Source organism: Bos javanicus, chromosome 24, assembly GCF_032452875.1.
Source record: "Bos javanicus breed banteng chromosome 24, ARS-OSU_banteng_1.0, whole genome shotgun sequence".
NCBI lineage: Eukaryota > Metazoa > Chordata > Mammalia > Artiodactyla > Bovidae > Bos > Bos javanicus.
Genome location: NC_083891.1, coordinates 34,456,234 through 34,473,855, shown reverse-complemented (window position 1 = coordinate 34,473,855; position 17,622 = coordinate 34,456,234). Strand labels below are relative to the sequence as shown.

At 36.2% G+C, this 17,622-nt stretch overlaps 1 protein-coding gene across 1 annotated transcript in view; it reads left to right on the top strand.

Annotated features, from left to right (window-relative positions):
- The window catches only part of MIB1 (MIB E3 ubiquitin protein ligase 1), a 98,375-nt gene extending 81,322 nt beyond the window's left edge, over window positions 1–17,053 (top strand). The window contains exons 18-21 of the mRNA XM_061399770.1: window positions 3,921–3,999; window positions 6,872–6,985; window positions 8,370–8,470; window positions 10,834–17,053. Coding sequence (XP_061255754.1) covers window positions 3,921–3,999; window positions 6,872–6,985; window positions 8,370–8,470; window positions 10,834–10,974 — 435 coding nt within the window. The 3' untranslated portion in view covers window positions 10,975–17,053. The remainder of the gene's footprint in view (window positions 1–3,920; window positions 4,000–6,871; window positions 6,986–8,369; window positions 8,471–10,833) is intronic.
- Window positions 17,054–17,622: the final 569 nt, after the last annotated feature.

The following is a 17,622-nucleotide window of genomic DNA, read 5'->3' as shown; positions in this document are numbered from 1 at the left end:
CACAGCTTGATTAGTTTCAACCTAGACATTTTTGGAAAGAAAACTTTGTAGATGATGCTACTCGTTTGATATTGTGTCCCACTCTTCATTAGGCAGATGAAGTCTGGTAATCCTGTAATTCTTTATGGCCAAATTCTGTATTTCTGAACTTTTTATCTCATCTGACTCCTTTTGTTTTTTGAGTAACAGATTCTTTTCTGAGTTTCTGGTTTCTTTCTTTTTTCCCCATGTAACTTAGTGCTTTATCATCTTACTCATTTTAGTTTATGAAATAATTGATTTTCTTTAGTTTTTCTTAATGTGTGTATATGTAAAGTGAGGTTTAAGTTTCTTACAAATAATCTTTCAAAGTGAGTAGCTTAAATCAAAAGATACTTTGGTTTTCTTTGGCTTCGTTTATGAAGGTTATACTCTTTTCTCGTTCCCTTGTTCTTTTTATTTTTCTCTAGATATTTCCTAAGCTATACATTAACATTCATTATTAGAAACAAGTTGGCACTAATTCTCATGATGAACTAGCTGGCAGTGACTTGAAAGGTGAAACCTTGCCAGTGCTTCTTGCATTTTCATAGGGCTTCTTCTAAGACTGTATGTTTTTTATGATTCAAATGACTATATCATTGGTAAAATTTTAGGCACAGGAAAAAGTTCCAGGAGTTATTTTTGGGTGAAAGGTATTAGATTAACATATGTGATGGTTTAACCTGTTTATAAAGGGGAGGAGGATATACTGGCAGCACTCACTGTATGCCAGGCACTGTGTTGGCATTTCAGATGTATTATGTTGGTGTCAACCTGCTTTAATAAATTAATGTGAATCGCTTTACTTGGTATTTATAATTTGCTTTAGTTACCTGCTGACAGAGTAACAGTTTGGGAAAGAATCTGAAAGGATGAAAATTTAAGTAATTCTCTTGTTTTTAGATTCTGTGTATTCTGCTGTTGTGCTTGAAACTTTTTGTTAGATTAAACCCTATTTCAAAAATGTTTCTTGAGCACTTGTTTTCTAACCAAGTCAGAGATGTATATGATCGTTCCCTGCTATAAATTAGTAATCTCTTGACAAACTACGACTTACCAGTAAAAGCTACCTTGTGTATAGGGACGTCACCGGTGCTGTAAGACAGATGTGAAGTGAGTTCAGATCCCAGGGTTGTGTAAACCGGAGTCTCATCTTGTAACTCTTATTGATCCTCTAATCGCTCTGGTGTTTTCAGTGGAAAAAACTGAATCTCAAAGAAGTACACTGACACTTGGGTCTTGAACTCAGTTTTCTTGATTCTTAAGTCCCTGCTCTTTCCTCTGTGTTATGATATACAAACAAAATTAAAAACGGTGTCCACAAGAGAGGGTTGACAGAACAGGAAGGTAGAAAGGAAGGAATGTGTTGTTACTCCTTTTTAGCCCAGTCCTGAACTCCAGGAATCAGAAAGCTTTCTGTTTGTATTTTAAGTTACGGAATTTTCATTCCCGTGCAAAAGTACGAAAACTTACACATACCCTCCCAAGAGGTTTGTCGAGTTGGTTGTGGAACCTTTGAATATAAGGAAATAGTGACCCCAAGTGGCTAAAGGATCATGAACATCTTCATGAAGATAAATTGTAAAACTATTATTTGGATGAGGAAGAATAAATGAGCTTGGTCTGTTTAGCAATTAAAGAAATACAAATGTGAAATTATGAACTATTATTAACCATTCTCATCAAATTAGCAAAAACAAACTTCAAAAATTGCTAGCCAGGGAAGTGGGAAATGAGTACTCTCTTAACACTGCAGTTGGCTGAATCACTGGGTTCACTTTTTTTTTTTTTGAGAGACCATCCTGACAATATATATACAAACCTTTACAATAAACATGCTTTGATATAGTAATTCCACTCCTGGGTATGTAACCTGGGGAGAAAATCCAGAAGGGGTAACATTTATGCTTGGAAAGCTCTTTTTAAAGAGCTAATAGCTGAATGGGTAAGTGATTATTATATTGGTTTGCTAGATTATTTTAACGTCTTTATAAACAATTCAGATACATAGACAGTTGTGTTGGGAATCAACACATCTTTTATATAGTGACGAGCAGAGAATCATCATGTGTTAGGCACTGATTGTATATTAAGCGTTGAACTAAACACTTTACGCATAGTATCTAGTTTATTCTTTTTTTTTCAACTGTCACATTTTAATGTTTGGCCAGTATTTAGCACATATAATTCCTACAATATTTATATGAAGATACCCCTTACGTAGAGATGGCTGCATCAGTCAGAATTCTAGCTGCTGATGTTTGGGATTTTCATTTCTTCTTTCACCCAGATTGTGCCTGCTCTTCTTTTTAGCTTACTAGCCAGCAGATAGCTAACGTGCACACCTTTGAAACTTACCATGGTCCTCACTCCTTCCTTTAGAGAAAGGAAAGACTTTCTTGGGTGCTATGAAAAATATACCTGTCTCCAGGGTATGGGTCCCTTAGCCACTTTTCCAGAGTCTTCCTGTTTTTGCTCCCCTTCCTGTGGTTGTGCTGGTGCACTGCATTGTGTTAGCAGCTTGGGGACTTAAGGTTATCGTTCCCTTCTTTGTAGTCAGATCTTGAACAGGCCTAAAGCCTGGATGTGTAATTGTAGACTTGGAAAGACCACCCTGGTCTTGCATCTTATAAGCTGTAGGAGACTGAAATTTGTTTCTTTCAACTGTTTTAAATCAAGTTAGAAGCTTAGCAGATATCTTAGATTTCTTCTTGTCTATTCTGTACATTTTATTAGTTTCCAAGTTCCATTCTTAAATATCTCTCATAACTCTTTCTGCTCCCCTGTCTTATTCTGTCTTACTTCAGATGTCCACCGCCACTGCCCCCCAGTCTGATAGTTAGAACTGTCGTGGGGTACACCTGAATAAGGGCCACCTAACTCCTCTCCCTGTCTTCTAATTGACTCTTCCTACCTTGTGAAGAAGGATTGTTCTTTATTGTTCAGAGTTTTTAAAAGCTTCATCTCCACAGTGTTAGGTAACTTGTTAGTACTGGAGCTGGAATTGGAATCCAGGAACATTAAGATTCTGACCAACCATGTCTTACTGCTTCCCATGACGTTACTATGTCCATAGCAAGGTCTAAGTTGGGAAGGTCCAATATTCGGTTGTTTAGGTGAAGAGGTGATCAGTGAACAGTATTGTTAAGTGACACAAGTAGGGGTGAATGTGTGTCAGAAGGAAGGAGGATGAGTGAAAGGTGAAGGTGGAGCCAAGGGTGGTGGGCAGGTGGGGGTCAGAGAACCAGAGCAAGCTTAAGAAATCATTATACATGCAGAACGCAGATTAAGTGGAGAAGAGGAAGAAAAACAGGGAAATCATGATTACTCTGTGGAGGGCTCTGGCTTTAGAGATCAGGGGAAAGACTAGTTCAGAGCTCTGGGCTTCAGCCAGTGGCTGGGGGGAGGGTCCATGTTCTGGGAAAGGATGTGCTAGGTGGCAGTCCTCAGATGTGGGTCAGTAAACCCCTCCCTCCTCCTCCTCAAGCTTTAGCAGTCTGGCTAATCTGGTTAGATTTTTATGAATGTTAGAAATCTATCTTATCTCAGTCGTTTGTCCTTTTAATGTTTCTTTCAAAAGTAGTTTAAGCACAAAAGAAAACTGAAGTCTAGTCTGTTCTCCCTGACCTTGGAGGAAGTGGAATTTTCGGTGTCATTCTTTCAGACAGGTAGGGAGACTGAAGTGGAACGAGGCCAGCTTAGCTGGGGTGTTTAAAAAAAATGTGAGAATAAGTGACCAAGAGACTAGATCGAGGACAGAGGAGAAGCCTGTGGTAAATTCCTCTGTGTGGAAGTGTTTCCTTACAGAGGAGCAATGCATTTGGATACAAAAGGAGCTGTTAGAGTCACTCAGTTTATTTGTGGATGTTCACGCTTATGCTGTACCCTCTTTTTCACAGATTGAAGAATGCGTGGTATGCTCTGACAAGAAAGCAGCTGTTCTTTTTCAGCCGTGCGGACACATGTGTGCTTGTGAGAGTAAGTAGCCCAAATAGAACTTCCTCAGAATTATCATAAAAATAGAAAGCGAAGCAAATTATATCTTTGAATTTTTTAAAAAAGTAACTCACGAACAGAGGTGTTGGTAGCCTTTGAGACTCCCCATTTGTACTCAGTACAGATGTCACCACTCTCCCTCCTTAGTCCCAAGTGTTAGCGAAAGCTGGATGCACTGCATTCCCCCAGCTCAACTTTTTATTTCATTTATGTGTGAGCATAAATGAAATAAAATGACCTCTTTGTTTCCAAAAATGAACGTTGAAACATTTAGTATGGCCTTTTTCCACGTATAAAATGAACACATCTGCATTTGTCTGCACCTTTGTGGAGCCTCTCCTGTGTACACTCTCCACTGCTGAACCACTCACAGCAGCCATTTGGGGCGATAATTTCTGGCTTTCTTAACCTTCCTTAACCTCTACGTCAAGAGAGCTTATAGAAATCTTTTCTTTATGGAGGTAATATTAAAATTTAAGAGGCGTTTTAACCTTTGCTTTTACATATCTCCCTTGTTCTTTGCAAGTTAATATATTTAGTATTAATGTTCTCCCTTTTAATTTTTACTTGTCAGTGAAAGATTTTAAACATGTTTAACAGTTTGTACTTAAATGGGCCCAAGCTAAAATATGGTGTTTCCTCTTATGAAATAGTTCAGTCACTTAGGTGTTGGTTTTTAATATAAAATCTGACTAAAGTAAAAAACTGTGTGATAGATTAATCTCATTGGCACAGATTTGCTTCAAGCATTGGTTGTTTTTTTTTTTTTTTGGCCGCTTGTCAACTAAGAAATGATCAAGGTTTTCTGCTGTAACATTCTGCTCCAACTTAATTGTTTCTGTTTACCAGAGACTGGTATAATGGCTGTTATCAGCTGTCAGAGGGCAAGAAAAAAGAGAATTCTGTCTTAAGTAAAAGAGCTCAGGTTATGCAAGTTTTCATAGCCCGGGAGTTAGCCAACATTTTCTGTAAAAGGTAAACTAGAAAACATTTTTGGCTTTGTGGGCCCTGTGATTTCTGCAGTAACAACTCAGCCCTTTCCAGCTGCTTGCTTCTGTCATTGTAGCGTACGAACAGCCTTAGACAACATGTAAGCAAATGGGTGGGACTGTTTTCCATTAAAACTTTATTTATAAAAGCTTAGTGACCAGTTGGGTTTGGCCTGCAGTCTGTGGTTTGCTGACCCTGTCATAAAGCTGGTTATAGTTAATAGTTGGTAATATGGACTCTAGAGCCTTAGTGTAATATTTTCCCTCAGGAGTTCCCCAAAGTTTTTACATTATTTTTGCTTTAGAATATAATGAGAACAACTGCTGATTTTATTGCGTTCTTAATTTGTGCCAACTATTGTAATCTCTTTTTGAGTATTTCCTCATTTATTTTCATAAGAAACCTAAAAAGTAGATTGCTTTCTCCATTTTACAGATATATTGTTATTGGTAAACATATATTTGCTAGAGAAGCTGAAATTGCGGGGAAAAAAATGTCCCTTTCTCAAGGAATATATAGTACAGCAGGTGGTCCAGTCTCCACAGCACAGTAATCAAGGAAGGAGAAGTTACAGCCCTTTGGACAGGCTGAAGAAAGATTTTATATCAATAATATAACAACCTAACTTAATAGTTACAGGAATTTGAAATAACTTGTTGCTCAGTTGCTAAGCTGTGTCTGACTCTTTGTAACACCATGGACTGTAGCCTGCCACACCCCTTTGTCCTGCCTTATCTCCTGGAGTTTGCTCAAATTCCTGCCCATTGAGTTGGGGATGCTATCTATTTGAAATAATAGTGGCTACATATTACATACTCAGGCTGTTAAATTATAAACTCAAGAGAAAAAAGTCTGCCCTCAAATTGAAGACAAATCCCAAACCAGTTGTCTGCTAGCAATAGCTCCTACCTGGTTCATCTTGCCTAGGCCAGCATCTGACCCATCTCTTTTTAGGCCTTGGCAGAAGATCGACCTTGACAGAGCATCTGTCCACCAGCATCAGCACTGTTGAGAGTCTATGACCCCCTTGTCCACACTGGTGATTTTATGCTTTGTTAAGGTTTACTATCATATCATAAAGATACCCTGCCACAGTTTTTGTTATTTTTCCTGTTTTTGAATTGACAAAGACACTTGGTACCATAGGCTAAGATATGGAGTACACTTTTCATAATAAATGCTAATGGGAAAGGTTGTGTTGAAGCACTGTGTATTGTTTTATAATTAATTAATAACTTTAGGTGTAACATTAATAGTCCATAACATAGAATTGTGCCTGAGAATGTCTTCTTTGAATGGGAAAGCATTCTACCTCTAATATAGAGGTATTAGAAAGATAGTCCATTATGATGAATTGTCCTGACTGCTAACATTAAAAAAGTAGTCACTAAGCAATTTCCTTGTTAGATTGCATCAATTTGATAGGAGGAAGAGAATTGTATAGTATATTTTAGGAATTTAAGAGACTAGTGATAAAATACTTACAAAAGAAAGTAGTCTTTAAAAATATCATGCTGGCAGCCTTATAATTCTTGTTGCAGTAGTTAAATTCATGAAAGGTCTCTCCCTCCTTTATTCTTAAGCCTTAAGATCTTGAAATATTTATGTTACATATTTTAAAAAAAATTTGAACCTTCCCCTCAGTTTATTCCAGTGTATTAGAAAATGCCGTTATTTTCATAATGATGAGCTTTCTACTCTAGAAGCTACCAGTGAAAAATATGCTTTCTACGGTGGGTAACATCTTGAGAAGGTAGAACTGTGTATTGCTGTAACTTAGTGTTTATCTCACTGTTAAATGAGTGGAGGGAGGCACCCCTGTTGACGTTTTCTTCTGTGAGATGCGTTGTGTTGCCATTTGCAGACTGTGCCAGCCTGATGAAGAAGTGTGTGCAATGTCGGGCAGTAGTTGAGCGAAGAGTGCCCTTCATCATGTGCTGTGGAGGGAAAAGTGCAGAGGACGCCACGGACGATATCTGTGAGTGGGTTTCTTACTTTGCTGGGACTTTCACAGACACACCTTCTCCTAGCGCGCTGTACTGTTTGCTTGTAACACAAGGTGTGTGACTCGAATCTACAAGGAACAGGTGCACTTAGGAAACCGGAAATTGTATTTTTCTAACTTGTAATATTTTGGAGCTTTAAGCATTAGTCTTTTTAAGGAAGTATCCATGTGTGTTTTATAACAAAGTATTGTTGTGTTCTTAAAGATACTTTAACTATTTTTAAGATGAAATTTATTGTGTCTCAGGGCAGGAGGATATCATATTAAAAATTATTTTTTCAGTTTACACATGTATTAACCTTATTCCTTTATGTAATAGGTTTACCTAGTGTGTTTAATTATTTTATGAAATAGTCATTATTTGTGACAGAGTAACTATAGATAAATGGAAGTGTAACCCAGTGAATAGTGGAAAGATGAAAAGTAAGTTATTTACCTTCAACCTTCTGTACAGTTGACCCTTGAACATCATAGATTTGCACTGCCAGGGTCCACTTAAATGTGAATCTTTTTTTTTGGCCACACCACATGGCTTGTGGAATCTCAGTTCCCCAACCAGGGATTGAATCCAGGCCACAGCAGTGAAAGCCTGGAATCCTAACCACCAGGCCACCAGGGAACTCCCAAAACTTGGATATTTTTTAGTAGTAGATACTACGGGACTACATGGTTTGTGTGTGGTTGGTCGAGTCCAGTAATGTGAAGAAACTGTGGATTTGGAGGCCCGCTGTAAGTTATTTGTTGATGAACCCTTGTGTTGTTCAAGGGTCACCTGTAGCATAGCGGTATAAACATAGTTTTCATCTCTGCACGAGATGTACACTGGATGGTCTCTTTGATTTCTTTGTTCTGTGTGGGATGAGGAATAACGTTAGTGTAGCCACTTTGTTTTTATCCCCAGTAGAGCAGGGTAAAAATCCTGGGGACAGATTAACCAGAGTAAAAGTCCAAGTATCTAGAGAATAGGAAAAGTGAGGTAAAAAATTTCCCTCCATTGAGTAGGTATCATGGACCTACCTTTCTTTCACAAAGTTCCTCATCTCGGATCAGCAGCAACAGGAGAGCCTTGGAAAACCCAGAAGTCTCTTTGTAGCGTGGATTATTGTCCGCCTGAGTTAAACATAACTAGAAATTAATGTGTAAACCTATTTCTTTTTGAAGATTATAAATGAAGAAGTTTAACATGAATGTCACTGCTGTATCTGTTGTCCACGTGGGAAAAAAGTTTTTTAAGAGTATTCAAATAATAGTATCATGTTTTTAATAAATAAAAGTAATAATTTTGAAATAAAAAAATCATTTTTGCTTCACAACAGTCATAACACTGATTCTTTGTGTGTGGGATTCTTTATTTTAGCCAGTGGGAATATTCCGGTGCTGCAGAAGGACAAGGATAATACCAACGTCAATGCGGACGTGCAAAAGCTGCAGCAGCAGCTACAGGACATCAAAGAACAGGTAACGGCGCTTCTCCACAGTGAAGAGCGACTCCCAAGAGCGCCAGTGCATCCTGTTCTAAAAAAGTACTACATTGTCCACAGCAAGCGTGGTCATATTAGTGTGTCACTTGTGGTATTTGCATATTTGCAGTCAGCAAGATCTGATTAGAAGATTTCTTCAGGTGCTTGACAAACTAGGAGATGCACCACACCCAACATGAGAAAATGTTCCGTCACACGTTTCCTGCCTGTCAGATTGAGGGGGGGATGTTAGAAACTGTCAGTATCGAGTGTTCAGGCAAAGTACATAGCAGCCGCAACTCACACAGTGCTAATGGGAATATTAATTAGTAAAAACACTTTGGGAAAGTTTGTCATCATCTCATAAAACTAAATGAGATTTTGTTTGGGGATGAAAACTTGGAAAAAATAATCACACAGATAGTGTTTAAAATCGAAGGATGGTGGTTGGTTTTGGCTGGGACATGGGGGCAGTTTGATGAGTAGTGATGGTTCCGTTTCATGACCTAAGTTATTTATTTACATTTGATCAGTTTGTGAGCTTTTATTAAACTGTACATTATGACCTGTCCACATTTCTCTATAGATGTGATACTTCAGTGAAAAAGAGAAAAAGATACACACACACATACCGTCCATAAGAAAAGCAAGGGAAAGATAAATGTTAAATTCAGAAACGTCATTATCAGTGAGGGTTGGGGAGGGCATATTCATGCCTAAGCTCGGTGGTGGTTATTTGTTTCTTTATATATTATATACACCAACAGAAGTACTCTTTCATATCTGCTTAATATTTAACAAAAGCAACATTAAAATGAAGACGTTACCTAAAACTTACAGGTTCTGGTTTAAAAAAAAAGTCTTTTTTTCCCTCTTATCTTACCGTTTGACCCAGCAATTAAATCTGATTTAATTCAGAGGGTTGAGCAGAAAGGGTATTCTTTGGTTGGCAGTCACATCAGTGCTGCCGTGCAGTTGTGCAGAGTTCCACTCTTGTCTTTTCTGTCTGAAGTTTTTTCTTTCTTAGATAATCTTTATGTCCATATTTCATCACTAAAGTATTTAAGTAGCTAAAGCTCATTTTCTGTGGCATGTTGAGGTTTCTTACCCCTTCATGGTTACCAAGAGAAAGCATCTGAATAAGTCTCTTTAACTTTTAAACCTCCAATCTCTCTCTTACCCCAATGTCTCTTTAAAAAACAAAGATGTATTTTATATGCCATTAAGGCTATATTAATCCAAAGTAACTTACCCTGGACTGCACAGATGTGTTACTTTTGGAAATAAGAGTTATTAATTAACTACATAAACCTCTGGGAAGTTTAATGAAAAAGAAACTATTTTAGTTTTAAAAAGCTGCTTTGGCTTTTTAAAATAAAAACTGATTTTTCTATCCCTTTTCTTCTCAAAACTTCGAAGATAAATGTGAAAGTTTACCTTGGAAGAATGGAGCCAGCAAGTGAGACTGTAGTTCTTTTTTTCTATTGGTTTTCTTCACGATGATTTCTGATATTGTCAGAGTTGGTAATTACATTTTCCTATAGGCTTTAGGCCTGATTTATTAATCTGGACATTTTTATTTAATTATTTCATTTCTGTGTTATTTGGGAAAGGTATAATTCAGAATGAAGTATTAAGATATATAATGTTTTTATAAACATACAATGTACTTTGTGAGTGTGTGATTTTTTTTCTAGAAAATTTCATAGAAATATACTCCTGAATTCTTCTAAGTTGATGAAATTACATTTAGCAACAGCTAAGGTTAATTGTTTTTAACCAGAGGGTCTATACTGAAGGCGGTGCAGTGCAGCTTCACATCTAAAAGCAGGAGCTCTGGGGCCACACGCACCCGAGCTCACATTCTGGCTCGTCTTTAGCATCACTAAGCCTCAGTTTCCTCTTTTGAAGTGAGAGTGATACAAGCTTTGGGCCTGGATCACATCTAGCATCGTGCTTGGCGTGTGTGTATGTTCTTAGCAATATCCCCCACTGCTTCCTGCAATACACTGTGTAATTTTCATACAAGAACAACGTGGTACCTAGAGTTGAACAATCTGAGTCAGACTAAAGGGGCTATTTTCATCCTTTTCGTATTAGATTTTGGCATTTGCATTTTTAATTTTATGTACTATTTATTTTATATTGTACCATTTTATACTGACCTGACAGTACAGCCAGTATTTCTGTTTTTATAAGGATGATACCTTAAAGATTCAAAAATTTAAAAGTGTCCAGCAGCCAAAGATTATTTGACTACAACAACAAAAAAATTAATGACATTGCAGAGTTGTCAGATTATACTTTCAAACTAGAAAATAGCTCAGCATTTATTACTTTGTTTATTATCTCATATTACAGACAATGTGCCCTGTGTGTTTGGATCGTCTGAAGAACATGATCTTCCTTTGTGGCCATGGGACGTGCCAGCTCTGCGGAGACCGGATGAGTGAATGTCCCATCTGTCGAAAAGCTATCGAACGGAGGATTCTTTTGTATTAACTAAGAAACCCCCTGTGTTCTGTTAGCTAAAATATTTTGGCCATGAGATCTTAGTGAGCTTTTCAAGCTAGTTGGAGGTTCTAATGAATTACTTTTTAATTTCATAGTTTCTTTGCTAGAGTGTAATTAGACTCTAAACGTACCAGAACAACTACAACAAAAAAACTCTACAAAACAGTGTTTGAAGCTGTGTATTTTTTGTTTTCCTTTCAATTGAAACATCAAATCCATGTAATTCATATATAATTTGCCTTCTGCATCTAAGGGAGAAAGTCCTTTAAGCATCTCCTGTTATTTTTTGTTTTCATTGCATTTTCTCTCACAGTTTATAAACATTAGACCTCAAAAGATATACTTCCTTATGGTCAGCTGTCTTTCAGTTTATCATGATTTTTACAGTGAGTTGACACAGGTACCCAGAAAGGTCATGCATCATATGAAAGGTGCAAGTCAAACTATTATGTTTCATATATTAAATGATAAAATTATAGTACAAGTTCTGCATGATTAAAGGAATACTGAAGCGAGGATTCTCCTTATAAGGTTACTTAAAATTATCCAAATGATTGTCTCTAAATTCTCAGAGTAAATGGAGATACAAAATGAGAGAATAGTGACTTTGCATTTAACTTATTTTCTGGATTCAAAGGAAAATTGTTTCACTTGTTTCAAAATGACTGAGACATGAAAAGGAAAACTAAGCAGTCGCAGTGGGGAACTGAAGGCAGGGCGGGTGGGGGCATCCAATAAAAGTGCTTTTATTGGATAAAAAGAAAAACTGTTATAATTGCCCTTGTTACATTAATTTGTACACTGTTCAGCCAGCTTGTGAAAAACTGACGGTGAAAAACGGGCCTCAGTTTCCCCTGTGGTCACTTACTCAGGCTTGATCTGACCAGTGAAATGGTGTTGCCCTGTTTGGGCCCCGGGGTTCAGTTTACCTTTCCCAAAGTGCTGAGTAGCAGGAACCCAGGAAGGAAAAGCACCGTCCTCAGTGAGGCGATGGCCTTTCTCCTCTGCGTCAGTTCTGCCACCGTCACTGTTTCTGTCTTCCTCAGAGCCTCGCTTCCATCATCTTTTAGATAGTAGAACTGACTATAAACAAAACAGTCTCTCATCATACCTAACAATGGGGATATTATTTAACCTGTCAGCAATATCCAAGACCTTGTAAATAACTGATGATAGACACTGAATTTAGAAAGAATGACTAGGACATTTACAGAAATATGTCTGATTATCTTTGTTTTTGTTTTGTTTTATTCTGGAGCATCTAATTATTTTTTTCTCTTTCAACATCTGGAATGAATATACACATAAGTAAGTGTTTTGGGGTTCATTGCTGCTAGATTATACAAATATCACCTGTTTACAGTAGTATCTACTATATGTGTATAAGTTGACTCCTAAGGATAAGTATCTTTTTTGTGGGTTTTTTCCCCTTTGACTCTGGTTCTTATTTCATTTCTCCTGCTGTAACAATTAAATTTGAAAGTACAAGGTCTCTAGCCCTCATAATACCATGTTTCTGGCTCATTAATGCCTGCTGCCTCTGCAAGCCCTGGTGAGAGCAATGGTGCACTTTGCTGCCTTTCTAGTCTCGGTAATTCCATATCTGTGTTTAGTGGAGTGACTTACCATTTAGAACAGTACAAATTTTTATAAATTTTAAATTTGAAAATTTATATTGACTCTACTCAGTTACCTAATAACAGGCTACTGAGGCTGTTGTTGAAGCCATATTTTGAAGTTATAAAAAGAACATCTGTCCAGTGATGTTCACATAGAGAGACAAGACTATTTTCTTTCAGATCTGTAAACAGTGTCAGTCAGGGTTTTCCTCCGTGTGCTGCCCATCTCTTTTCCACAAGGCCGACTGTAAGGAGGGAGCACTGGCTGACTCGTGCTTAGCGTGACCAACCAGAGAATTGTATAGTCCAGAGCTTTACTTCACTTATTGTTATAGGTCTTCTGAGCTACAGTGCTTAAGCTTACATCCCTAAAAGGCAGTTTCATCTTCCAGACTAGCTTATTTCCTCCATATTAAAAATATAATACCCTGTAAACTATTATAAAAGTCACAAAGTCACTGTAACTGTAGTGGTGTACACTTGTGGATTTTCTCCATTTGTACCACTTTGAAATTTGTCTAGTGAAAAGAAAATGTTTTTTCATTCGTGTTTTTAAGCACCTGAAAAATAATTTTAAATTTAGTTTTGGTTTGTGAGAGAGAATAAGTTTAAGAGCATCATTTTTTAAGTGACTTTCCTCCAATTCTATGAAATGGCTACCTCTTATCATACGTCTCAGCAGTACTCCCAGTTAGGACGTGTCCTTGTCATGATCATCTTTTTATCTTGTGCCTCGAAGGAGCTTTTGCTTTTCCTAGAATCGTTAGGAAAGAAAAAAAAACACCACCACCAAAACTGTCATGCATTCACTCAAAAACGTATTTACTGGGCTTCAGGAGCAAGATATACACGGTGAAAAAATTGTCATCTTCTAAGCACATACAGAATTTATCATGCAGCCATTGCGTATTTGAAGTATTCTTTTCAAAAAGAAGGGATCTAAAGCTACTGATAGCATTTCTTCCTAATGTTTTGGAAGAGCTGTCATTAGGGTTCCCTCTCTGTACCCTCTCACCTCGACCATATTTTTTCTTTTATTCTAATATTGTCAGCTTTGTGACCCAAAACATACACACAACTTAACCAGATGGTGCTATTCTAATAGTTTTTCTTCCCATAATTTAACATTGCTGTTTAAACTATAAACATATTTCATTTTGTTGGGAGCAAGGAAGTTTTTCAAGAGAAGGTCATTTTGTATTAGTATTGGAATATTATATTACATAAGTGTTTTAGTTTAGCTGGCCAAATTATGCTTGATTGTAAATTTAAACATTGCAGATTGACTATCTAGCTACTGAGGCACAAAATTAATTGATAATGTTGAAAATAACTTTCTTAAATTTATGTCTTTGATGGCTTTAGCCTGTAAGAGCATTTAGCAAATTGCAATGCATGCTGCTTAAGATGTGTCCAATTCAAATTTCAAAGCTTGCTAGGTCATTTTTACGTGGCAGAAATAGCTGGTCTTGTATTGTAGTGTAATGTGTTGCCCAATGCTGTTTTTTGTTTATTGTGAATTTTGGACCCTTTTGGACTAAGAATTATTTAAACTTATGAACTTGGAGAATTGGTGATGGAATTGGATAGAGGGGATGATAGGGATTGCAGCAAGTAGAAAAAGAAAAGTCAGTTTTTGAGGTTAGAGAAAAATGGAGATCATGTAGATTTTACCAAAGCAGTAACTGTAGAAGTATATTCACCTTTCTCATTTTGCAAATTGAAACTGTACCCCCCAAGCAGCAGTCCTCTTCTCCCTCCTCCAGTGGAGTAGCATTTTGATTAAATATAAATGGAGAAACACCTGAATATCTTAAGAGTTTATATTTGCAAGACCTACAGTGATGGTGAATAATCAAGTTTGGGGAAGACAGAATTTCTCTTCTCCCTCCTAGTCATCATCAGTCGTAATTGAGTAGGTTTTAAATATCTGTTAATTAGAAGGATTTATTTCATTTTGAGTCAGAGGGGAGAAGCACACTTTTTAAACATTGTAATTAGGTTAGCTTTGAATTTATACTAATTGACAAGGTATTAGAACTTCACAAATTTTATGTGCCTTGTTGTTGAAAATGTCAGTTTTCTTTAAGTCTACTTTTAACTGTTTTCAAGATGTTTTTTTCCTCTCAAAAAGGCATCTTAATTTTATTTGCTTGAGTATTATAATAGGAATACTTACTGATATTACTTGATGAATCATGTATAGCCTTGGAACCTTTACATAGATGTAAAACTATAACAGTATTAATTACAGTTGTACTTCTTTAAAACACTAAAATTGAGGAAAAGCTATTTAATGCTGTCTCATGTATACATTGCTTTGCTACAGCGAGGGGGACATTTTAGGTTGAGCTTCAGTTTGCTGGTAAGTGGCTGGTAGTGGGTGAAACTAGAGCATAAAGATATGAAGTAGATAGTAGAACTGGTGAGTTAAAGTGTAAGCTGCTGCATGGGTACATTCTGCCTCCTTTTCTGCCGGAGTGTTTTCCAGCGTTTATTCATATTTGTGACTAAGGAGGAGATGGAAACCTGAGGTTAAAAATGGAGATTTTTATTTTGTTGAGGAAGCAAAGATGACTTGCCACATCAATTTGGTGCCTAAATCCGTAACTGCAAGTTACAATTAATAATGAAATGGGTAAGAGAGATAATATTGGTGAATATTTTTTTTTCTTGTGCAGTCTATTTAGTTTTGTTTCATAAACATGACTTCTTCCCTCCAAAAAGCAAAATGGTCTTGTAATTTTCTATAGAATAAACAAATGTGCCATTTTGTCTGCAATCAATAATTTCAGGAAGTTATTGAAAGTTCTGACTCAGGGCTTTTTAACAGTTTAAGCAATTGTTAGTTATATTTTGGAAAAATCCATCTACATAATTCTTCAGTGCCTTGAAAGAATTACTAACTTGGCAGCACTACTAAAACTTTATAGAAGGTGGTCTTTGGTGTGCATTTGTCATCATACACACATTGATAAGTTGTATTTCTTAGCCCATGTAATAGCGATACTGCTTGTGTGCTGGGTTTGGGTAATTCTTTAAAGGAAGTTTTCTTAGATTTGCACTTGATCATCTTTTTTAATGGATTATTTATGGCCATGACACTGTTACCAGGAAAGTACTTCTATGTTAAGTCATTATGCCAAGTCCTGTATCAGTAGCACCTGGGAAGAGGAGCTAGAATTCATACCTTTTGCTATTTTAGCAAAAAAGGAGAATCTGTTTGGAAAACAGATTGTCTTCCCCTCAAATGAAAAGAAGACCTTTTGTTTAAATGATTTGGTTAAAAAAACTTCTTTTTAAGAAAATCATGAATTGCATGACACTCTTTAACGCTGGTCTTACTTAGACTGAATCCACAGAATTTTCTGTTCAGTGAACTTGTGTCATTCTAGATACATTATATTTAGTGATAGAAGGCAGTTTAATTGACTCATAGCAGTGATTTGCTTTATATTTTTTCCAGTGCTTTTTAGCTTTCATTTGATTAAAGTCTTGTTTGTGAATATAGTTTTTGTATGGCAAATGATTCTCATTTATTAGCTTTCTCTTAAAAAGTGCTTAGCAAGAGCTAAGCTTTTAAAAATAAATGCAAACATTTACCATTAATAAAGTGTATGATGTAATATCATTATGTAATGCTTTTCGCTGATCTTTTAAAACTATTCTCCTTAGATGTATACATGAATTTTGATTCTTTATGGCATTTGAAAACAAATCTCAATACATCAAATATTTTTATTGGGAAGGAAATTATCATGTCTTTGAGAAACAAGGAACTATATCTCCAACTCTATACAAGACATGGGTGCTCATGTCTAGAAGGCTGTCATTGCAATTGTTTACATTTAAGGTACCTCTCTATCAATGGGGCCAAAGGTTTTCCTATTTTAACACCTCACATTCTCAGGATTAAGAGATACTGTAAAAGTAGTCTAAAGGATAAACTTGATAGAAAATAAATCTACTAGTCATGAAAGACTCAACTTCTTCTATAAAAAGTTTATTATACTTCACAACTCCAATGTAGATTTCATTTTCAAGAGGTAAACATTTTAAAACAACGATTTACTTGACTTTGTTAGCATTTTGTGACTAAATCAGTAATAGAAGGGTTTGTGGGTTATTTTATTTTTCAAGTTAATAGAAGTACTTATTTGTGAAGTTACTGGGAGGTTGTCTAATTCAAAAATTAAGTATGTATATAACTCAGATGTTTAAGAGGAAAACCATCTAAAACAAAAACCTTTTTAAATTGTTTATTTGAAAAAAAAAAGCATATGTATTCCACCTTTAAAATTGTGAATTAATTTTTTTTATAACCTCTAATTAACTGTATTTGGGGGTTTATTTCTATTGCTGTATAATTAGTCATTTCCTGGCAATATTTTTTATTAAATTGAAACTCTGTATAGGTTTTTAAAATAAACCCATTTTAGAAAATCTGATTTCTACTTTTTATCATTGATAGATATTCATTCTTCAGAGAAGTTAAAATTGTTAGTCATACAGTGTAGCATTTCCCAGACTGACTAATAATGAAAACTTTTAAATGATACATTGCAGGGCAGTGATAGGAGTTTAAAAGATAGAACGAGTGTGTGGATTAAAGTAGAACACCAAAAATGATTCTCCCATAAATTAATTGCTAAAGAATGATCATCTGGCTAATAGTTTTTTTCTCCTTATAACAAAACTAGTTGAGAGATTTATTTTTATCTTAAGGATAAAAAGATGATAAACATTTATATGAAAAGATAAGACAAGACCTGGAACAGTGACTGTCAGTCCCGGAGTTGATGCTGTGTCCCTGCAGCCACTGGGCAGTGCTGCCTTTGCACTGATTTTAGAATCAGATACCATGTACTCAGGCTTAAAATGCCCGTTCATGTTAGTTCTCACTCTTAGATATGGCAACTCTCTGAAAGGCAGATTTTCAATCAGTATAAATATTATTTCTCATTCGTTTAAGACTGTTGACCTTACTTTTAGTTCCATAGAACAGGTAATATCTTGA